A 10219-nucleotide genomic window follows, 5' to 3' on the forward strand; every position below is an offset into this window, starting at 1 on the left:
TATCCTGCGCCCACACGAACCGGACACATTGAAATTAATAGCTTTTGCAGACCAACACAACCTAGAGATCGGAAACATCTTGGCCACCAGAATCACCCCCACCTCGGTCAGCAGTATTGACATCTGCCTTACAAATCTTGGACTCCACAACACCGCCCTAAAAACCCACAAAATGTCCTTCTCAGACCATCTGGGAATCAGCTGCACCATAACAAACCGCCACAACCTAAGAAACCAACCCATCAAGAAACAAGTCAGGCCTATCACAAAAACCAAACTGGACCAGCTCAAAATAAATCTCAGCCAATGTGACTGGAATGAAATCTACACTGCTCAATCAGTAGACGCTAAATACAATGCCCTTGTAAATATCCTAACATATGAAATAAATAATACTATGCCGAAGATCTACATAAACTTAAGGAAAAAAACCAATTATACCTTCTGGGATGAAACCACAGCCAAACTTAAAAAACTACTTGACACCGCCCATGACAAATATCTGCTCAGTGGCAGTGAGGAAGACAAAAAAATCTACAGTAACTTCAAAAGAGCATACGACTTAGATGTAAAAAAGAAGAAGTCTGAACATACAATGAGCATAATAAACAATGCCCCCAATAGAAATAAGACGATATGGAACATCATAAATAAAGAAAGGAAAAATACGGACAATGAAGTGAATAATATCACCCTCAACTCAGATGGACACCAAATAACCAACCCAACATCGATCTGCAACACTTTCAACAACTATTTTATCAACATCGGTAACCACGCACTACAAAACCCAAACCTCAGCAAAGCACCTGATCCAACCCCACTTGATATGACACAGAAACCACATCTATCTGCCTTCAAAACAATCACCGAACATGAACTCGATAAGCTCTTCAAAATCCTTCCTCCAAAATCTTCGTGCGGACTGGACGAAATCCCAAACAAAATCCTAAAACACTGCAAGAATGAACTGATCCCTCCTTTGACAAATATTATCAACACTTCCATAATACAAGCCACAGTTCCACAAGCCATGAAACAAGCTCTGGTCTACCCCAAATTCAAGAAAGGAGATACCACCCTAACCGAAAACTATAGACCAATTTCAATACTACCGGCCCTATCCAAATATCTAGAAAAAATAATCAACTCCCAAATAATAACTTTCCTGGAAAACAACCACCTCCTAAGCGACAACCAGCACGGATTCAGAGAAAAGAAATCCATAAATACCGCTCTGGCTCAACTCTGCAACACTATAACCAATATCTGGGAGGATAAAAAAACAGCAAACGGCGTATTTCTGGATCTCCAGAAAGCGTTTGACAGCCTAGACCATAAACTACTTCTCCAAAAAATATCAGCCCTAAACATCAAAAACAAAGCTCTAGACTGGATAAAAAGCTACCTCTACAATAGACAACAACTCATTGAAATTGAACACCAAAGTGGAAACTTCATTACCAAATCCAGATCAAAACTGCAAACCATCACTCAAGGCATACCTCAAGGCTCAGTACTAGGACCCCTACTCTTTCTGATCTACATAGACACCTTCCCCACCCTCCTACCAGCAGACAATACATGTATAATGTTTGCTGACGACACGACCATTATAGTCCCGGGCATACCAACACCTAATCTAACAGAAAAAACAATAGACACAGCAAAAAAAATCTGCAATAGCCTAAATCTCCGAATCAATGAATCTAAAACTGTCTGCCTGAAATTCACCCCAACAAACAAACCTCTAACTCAAGAAGACACAACAAATGCCAACCCCACAACCAGATTCCTTGGCGTCATTCTTGACCAGCAACTAAACTGGCACCCCCACTTGGAAAGGCTCCAGCGAAAACTCTCATCAGCTATCTATGCCCTCAGAAGAATCAGGGAAATCACCAACGAAGAAACTACTAAGATGGCTTACCATGGAATCTTCTCTTCACACCTGAAATTCGGCTTAATTGCATGGGGAAGTGCCAGCGAAAGCCTATTAAAAGAAATACAAATCATTCAAAAGAAAGCAGCCAGAATCATAGACCAATCCCACTACCTCGAACACTGCAAGCCCCTTTTCATAAAACACCAAATCCTAACCCTAACCTCTCAATACATATTTGACACCATCAATTTCATAAAACAAAATCCGCCTGAAACCAGACAAACATGCCACAACCACAACACCAGATCAAAATCGAACTATAACACCCAACAAAACAGATTAAACAAAACCAACAAAACTCCCACTGCAATGGGAGCAAAGCTCTACAACCTACTTCCACAACAACTCAAAACAATAAACAACACAAAAAAATTCACTGCTGCACTAAAAAACTACCTCCTTCAAAGACCATACTACACCATCAAAGAGTTCTATGAAGATCATAACTACCACATAGGGCTATTATAAGAAGAGAAGGAAGGAACTTAAATGACGATTCTCCAGTCTCTACGACTGCGATGAAGAGGACCTATGTAAGATGTAAGTGTAGACATATTAACTTAAATAATTGCCAAACTGACTTAATTATTTTCTTCTACAGCCCCTTCCCGTTGCAAAGCCCTGGTATGACTTAGTAAGCGACTAAAACTTAGTTGAAAATTAAATCTAGCATGTACCATGATATTTGATTAAAAATCAAATCAGGAAAATGGAAATTTGCTTTGCTTTGTCTGCAGGGAGGGCAGGAAGTTGGAAGCTAACTTAGACTTATCACCTTGACAACATGGATCAGGATAACGGCTAATCCTCCACTAACTTAAGTTGCTGTGGCTATCAAGACACCTCACTCGGCCAATAAGTTAAAATTCGTGACCATTAACTTACGAAGCAGTCGATGATGATACTGTCGATTTGGCTTGATGCTGGAAAGTACTGGTTAACTTAAAACTTATTGATTCACAGCCCTAGTGGCAGTAATTTTAGCTTAAAAGGGTACAATTTCTTAACTGGGCTAGGCCTATGCTAATATCGATTAAAACTAATTGAAAATATTGATTAACCCTCCGAGTGTTATGTGTCGTAAAAGCGACTCATAACAAATCCGCTGTAGTGTTGTGTCGCTTTTGCGACTCACAAACACTGTTTACGGCGACGGCTCTGGGACTGACTGAATCGGATTGAACTGGATCGAGTTAGGTAGCCTATCGTTTTTTTCAGCAGATTCAGAGCTTTCTCCTGATGTCTGTTTCTATACGCTTTTCATTTTAGTTCCAAAAATATTGTAGCAGACAGCTATTTGTAAACAGTTTGGTTAACCTCGCACCGATGTGTTTTATTACGTTTATCATTGTTTTAGTGTGAAAAATCAAAAGTAGTGATATACGTGTTGCATTATAAGAAGTTTTAAGTGATTTTGAAGGGCTGGTTGATGATCCTGAAGAAGTAGTTAGTGATATTGATGTAAATTATCAGCCAGATTCCTAGCTATGGTTAGGCTATGCATTCTTAGCTAAACGCTATGTACCGAAATCTGTTTTTTGTCCATAACTCATTTATTTGCAGACCTACTTCCTTATATTATTATATTTTTGGAATCCTCATACAATTCTGAACAAAGTGGCTATTTTAAAATATTTGTAGACCTATAAATTATAACAATTTATTGAGCGCAAACATAATTTTTTTTTTCATTTTTTTAATAATTTTTTAGAAATGTTAGGCTAACCCCACAAAAATTGTTGAACTTTTTTTTGTGATGTTTTATATGTTACATTGAAGCCCATCATTTTCCAAACAAAATGATATATAAAACAGTATGCTTTACATTGTTTTTAAGTTTCTAAGATACATATTAATAAAACCCTGTGATTGCGGAATAAATGGGCGAACATTAAGACCAAAACTAGAGACACTTGGAGGGTTAATGGGTACAGTTTCTTAAATGGGCTATGCTAAATCGATTGAAACTATCAATTTGATTAGTAAACCTTCATGCGATTTTTTCACCATCAGCAAGTTTGGTTGGTTAGGTTAACTTAGGTCATGATAGTTTAATTTGATAATAAATATATTTAAAAATATCGATTAGGCCTATTAATCAATATTTTCAATTCGATAGTTTCAATCGATATTAGCTAAGAAACTGTATCCGGGTTAATAATCGATATTTTTAAATATATTTACTATCAAATTAAACTATCATAACCTAACCTAACCAACCAAACTTGCTGATGGTGAAAAAATCGCATGAAGGTTTACTAATCGAGTCGATAGTTTCAATCGATTTAGCATAGCCCAGTTAAGAAACTGTACCCGCTTAAAAAAAGAAAGTACCTATTTCTAGATTAGGCCTAGCTGTATAACTAGACTATCCTGTAGTGTAACTTAGAGTAGCAATAACTTACTGTCAATCCCATTTTCCATTGCAAGTATTTTAATCTCCTGCTTTTGATAAAATGAACTTAAGATTTTTAATAGTTGGCTTTTGTCTAATTTACCAGTTAATTCAGCTCCTATATTAATTTCATCTGAATTCGGTTTAACGTTAACCGGTACAAATAAGGTGGACACTGGTGCTGTGCTTGTTTTCTTAGATCTGGATTTCACTCTTTTGTTACTATAATGTTTTATCAAGTAGAAGTCTTCACTTACATTATTGAGAAATGAGTTGCAAGTAATTAATTTAGAGCGTGAGCAAATAATGAAAGCAAATGTTTTTCTTATTTGAATCATGTCTATTGTCGATAATCAACCCTAACAAAATGATATTGTAAGCAAGCAACCTTAATCCTGACAACTTGAGCTTGAGAAAGCATAACATAACCTTTAAACATTTGTTTTGTTTTGTTATGATCATTTCGCCGACTTTTTCGCCGTCGTGAAATGGTGTCCGGTCGTCCGTCACCCGGTGGCGCACACGGGAGGGACGATGGCTAACATAGTGTCAGCGTTCGCCGCTAGAACCGCTAAGTTAAATTTTAAATTAAGTTAATTTTATAATTTTTAGTTAAAAAATTAACTTTTTAATTATAAAATTAAACTGTCATATCCTAACCTAACCAACCAAACTTGCTGATAATATAAAAAAGATATAAGATAAAAATCAAATAAAGCAAAATCTTTGACAAAAAATTAGTGTCCCCGACGGGTTTCGAACTCGAGACCTCCTGAACTCTCGTCCAATGCGCTATCAACTTACACACGAATGCCGCTGGAATCACATCGTCTCGTTATAGTAATCGTGTTGCTTCAAGAGAAGACATTAGCATAGATAAAACATACTCCCTTAGTTGTATGTTAGTTAGTTAGTAACTTGTGTTGGTTAGTCACATTAGCCACTATAGATATGACGTCACCACACCTTTAGCCATCGTCCCTCCCGTATGCCCATTCCGTCCACCACCTTCGTGAAGCGGTTTTCATCCATGGTGGAAGGAAAAAACATAGGTGTGCTATTCCCACATATTCTGACGTCACTCGGATTGCAAACAAAAGATTACCTGATTGTAACTGTCAAATTAGTATATGTATTTGTTTTGATTTGGTTGTTATTGTTTTTATTATTATAAAAACAATAACATTCAAATAAAAACAAATACATACTAATTTGACAGTTACAATCAGATGATCTTTTGTTTGCAATCCGAGTGACGTCAGAATATGTGGGAATAGCACACCTGTTTTCATCCATTTCATCGGCGCTTTTTCGAATTATTTAATAAAATACATAATAAAATACTGGTTCGTTTGGGGGTTGAGTTCCCGCAAGGCTCACGGGACGCTCCGTGACGTCATAGTGATGGCAGGTTTCCCATATTCCAGCTTTCCAAGATTACTTCAGATCAAATCATCTGCACTGTCTGTGACAGTTGACAGTATCGTTCGTACTCGTAGTTGTCGTCTGCCTTTGCAAATGTAAAATTGTCAAATCGCCAAAATTGGTTGCTTATTTAAAATGTGTTCCACTTGAGTCAGATATCGTTCCTAGCTCATCACGAAAGAGTTCGGAAAACTCCTGGGTTAATGCCTCAACTTCTGTTTGTAGCTCTTTTCTATAACTTTCTTCATTCTTATATGTCTCTTTATATTTGTCTTTCCATTGTCTATTTTGGAAGAGCTCATCTATTTGTAATCTAGATAACCATCCACTCCATCTCCACTTTTAGTTTTAGGGTAACAATAAGCTACTATAAATATTCGGTAACTTAGCCCTAGATGTGATTTTGCAAAGCCTATGACGCTTGATCTCTGTTATGTTCGTAAATTTTTACCAAATTTATTAAATATTTCATATTAACTCATAAGTTGTTTACAAACTTAAAGCGTTAATTCACTCATACCCCCCCCCCCCCCATTAATATTAAGCAAAATTCCTTTCTACTCCCAACTCAGGTTATTGACTTTCATAAAATAAATGAAATTTGAAACAAAACTTTGTTTTTTGTATTTCAAAACTATCCAACTACTATATTATTTTATTATTTATTTTTCTCAGTTGTTATTGGTTGTTAGCTTGTGGGTTTGTTGCTGTTGTTTCAAATTATTTATTTATTAGTATTCCTTTGGTTATTTTGACGGTTTTTGTTCTTGTCTGGCTGGTAGGTTTGTCATTGTTATTGTTGTTTTGTTATTATTAGATCATTATTATATTGTTGATTTATTATTTCTAGTCCATAAGCACAAAATTATCAATTAATTAAGCCATCCTGAGTTGTAATGTTTTGATTTTTATGGCTGTAAAATGGAAATGTCCGTTGGAAATAAATAAATAATATCATATTAATCAATTATCAATCATTGAGATGGGTACGCCACCTTGGTCCGTAATTGAACCCAAAAACGAGTGAAGGATGAGCGTAGAATATGTTGTGAGATGATCCAGGATGATCTGTGTAGCTTTTGTTACTGACTAAGATCAGTGGTTTCATTAGCCAGGATCATTTATTTAAGCACAATGATCAGGAACAGCTGGGCGCAGTTTCGAACCATCAAAAAGCTAGGGTCTGACCAAGGCCACACTAAGTCTGGTCTGACTTAAGGGAGGTATAAATGAGGCAACGATCACATCATAGTTTAGTTCAAAATTCCTCCGTCAACAGCGTTGTAGTAGAGAGCACAGCGCGTAATTTTTACTTCATTGATTCAATTTTTACATCAGGCCTAGTTAATTATAAATTAAGAAAAATTATAAAATGAATCTTAAAAATTTTCAATTATTAAATTAAACTGTCATAACCTAACCAAACCAACCAAACTTGCTGATATGAAAAAAAATTGTTGACAAAAAGTTAGTGCTGCCAGCGGGATTCGAACCCGGCAACTTCGAATTGTCAGCCCGACACGCTATCCATTACATCATGATATGCATTACACCACCGAGGCCGATGACTGAATTCCGTATCGTTGCGGTAATGGTGTTCCCTCAAGAGATCTGACAGCTGAAATTATCGAAGGCTTTCCTGTACCTCCGGCCCTGGAGTAAATACCAAAAAGCTACTGGCTTTTCTAAGGATCGAACCGGCGACTTTTTGATTACTAGGCGAGCACTATAAACACACAGTTACCCAGCCACAATATGGGTTTATGGGGTTTTATGGGAACATCCCCTTTAAAAAAAAATAAAAAAAATAAAACGCCTGGATTTACAATGGATTAGAACCTACACACCAAATTTAATTAAAATCGGACCACAGGTATAGTCTCTAGCTCTGTACACTTCCATACACACACACACAGACATCAATAATTATGAATTATTATTATTACAATTATGAATGTACCTATTTAAACGTATTTTTGGATAACTGTGCATGTTTTATATTTATTGACTGTATAATATTATTGACTGTAAAAATGATGTTTACCGTATAAATAAATAAATGGTTGTAAAAAAAGAAAGAAATGTTATAGATTGTTAAAAGTGAAAAAAGTGATATGACATAATATTAACCTGAAACAATACATATTATGATGATTAAGGCTGCCAGACAGCTATTCTGTACTAAACAAAATGTACTTTTTTACGTACGAACCCTGCGTGGTTCATGGGAGTATTTGTATTTACATCTTATCCAGAAAATAAAGAATTTTGAACTGTGAACATCACTTCAACAACCACTTTTTTAGGTCTAGGGGGGCCCAAAACGGATATATCCACACAAAACTCAAACATGTTGACGAGAAAAATACTTTCTCCATAAATATACTATGGTATAGGGGGATAAAGTAAGAAGGAATGGAACTGGAAAGTCATTAAATCTCAACGTCGGGGTCGAGCAACGTCAACTAGCGTCTAGATACTCAGAGCAACGAGTAGGCTCACCGGAGCAAATGTCGCGGTGGGGAGAGGGGGAGGAACGATGACGTAATTACTTAATTCAAACCTTCACCATGGGTAGCGCTCTTAGCGGTTAGCTGTCAAGCTGTCTGCTGGCATTGACTTGTGACTTTATATCTACACGTAGGCCTAGATATAAAGTCAATGCTGCTAGCCCTGTAGCGAGTCCGAATCTGGTAAACCAAATTAAAATGGCAAATAGATTTTTAGCGATTGTTTGGAATAAACGTTAAACTGAAAAGATTAAATAAGTTGTTCAAAGAATGATTTTTGATGTCATCTAATAATAAGGAATCGTAATTGTTTTCTTCTTGTATTCTTCTTGTGTGTCCAGTTCATTGTCCAGATCAGCATCAGAAGCATCTTATGCATTTCATCAGAGATTTTTCCATCCATTGCCATTAATGCTGTTATTTTATCTTCAATTTGAGAAAAGTTTACTTTTATTTGAGTTTCTATATCGTTCATCGACAGGTCTTCATTATTAAATGCTTCTTCCAGTTCATAATAAACTTTGGTGAATAGCCTCTTCTGATCTGCGATCTTTTCTTTTTCATAATTTCTAGGCTTTCCATATTGTTATAATCTATTAAATAACCCAGATGTCTTAATTAAAGAAAAGGTCCTGTCACGGTCGCCAAAATGTTTTGAATCTTGAAATAATTACCAGAAATTATAAAATAATTATTTCACAAACAGATTAGTAGGCTTCTTTATTTTATTCCATTTTCGTCTTAACTGAACCTTTTAAACAATTAAATTAATTCAATACAAAATATTTAACATGTGGTAAAACAAAACACAGTAGTTTAGAAAAAATATAACAGTCAGATCAAAAGGAAAATCAATGAAGTGAAAACATATTCAATAAAGTTCACAACATCCTCCCCCCCCCCATTTAAAATTGCTAAACAATCATGTGCAATTTTAAATCAGTAAAATCGCTGGGGCACTTTTACTTCTCTTCCACATCTGGCTTTCTTCTTAGCGAAATCAAAGACTTTGTTTTCAACTATACCTTCTTCTTCCTCTTCAAGTGGTTATTTTCTTTCATACACTTCTTTTCACAAGCTGAGTAAGTAGTGTGCAGGTCTATCAGTTACAGAGGACTCAACAACCCTTTCAATAATGTTTGAATTCAACCACTCTGAAAATACCTGATCATACTCATTGAACTTTTTCTAACTTAATCAACTTCTTGGTCACTGCATTTAGTCGCTTCTCGGCTCTAACTTTGTTGTTCGTAAGCACCGGATGGCCTTCAATCAATGGAAGAGTCACCTTGTACCTATTTTTACTATTTACTACAATAGTTATGTTAAAATGCTCCATGACATCTGATGCATTCGCCTCCTTTGTTTTACTACCCCGATGGATCAGAAATGCCCAAAACATCTAAACGCCGTAGATCTGAAATGTCAATTTTAGCAAAGCAACTAATGCTAATAAGTGACTGGTTACTTTTTCCACATATTTACCCATTACTGTCCATCCTAACACAGTCTGAACAGCAACCAGAGTGTGATCTAGCTGTTCGATTATTTATTCCAAAGTCTTAACTGGACCTTAAATTAATTCAAAAACCACCTCAAAATTTCTAAAATCTTTAAACGATGTTCCTGGTGCATTAACTTTTCATCTTGGTGAAGCAACTGAGAACAGGAGGCTACGTCGAAGGCTCCCTCAAGATCTATTGGATGAATGAAGCCTAAAGACGATTAAATTATTCTCTAAATTAATTATGTTACAGGGTGTACCAGGTTTGGGCAAACCCACGATGTTATTATAGTTAATTTCTTTTTAATTTTGTTAACACTTCTGTGTATAATGTCTACATTGAACCAGAAATAAATGCTGTAAAAAAAAAAAAATAATTCAATACAAAATATTTAACATGTGGTAAAACAAAACACCGTAGTTTAGAAATAATATAACAG

At 35.9% G+C, this 10219-nt stretch overlaps 1 protein-coding gene across 1 annotated transcript in view; it reads right to left on the reverse strand.

The window, feature by feature from the left end:
* Positions 1-4764, reverse strand: part of LOC128985852 (ATP-dependent RNA helicase SUV3 homolog, mitochondrial) — a 53824-nt gene extending 49060 nt beyond the window's left edge. The window contains exon 1 of the mRNA XM_054405795.1: positions 4351-4764. Coding sequence (XP_054261770.1) covers positions 4351-4678 — 328 coding nt within the window. The 5' untranslated portion in view covers positions 4679-4764. The remainder of the gene's footprint in view (positions 1-4350) is intronic.
* Positions 4765-10219: the final 5455 nt, after the last annotated feature.

Source organism: Macrosteles quadrilineatus, unplaced genomic scaffold (genome assembly GCF_028750875.1).
Source record: "Macrosteles quadrilineatus isolate MER2022 unplaced genomic scaffold, UCM_ALF_1.0 Scaffold_2__2_contigs__length_208266976, whole genome shotgun sequence".
Classification (NCBI taxonomy): domain Eukaryota; kingdom Metazoa; phylum Arthropoda; class Insecta; order Hemiptera; family Cicadellidae; genus Macrosteles; species Macrosteles quadrilineatus.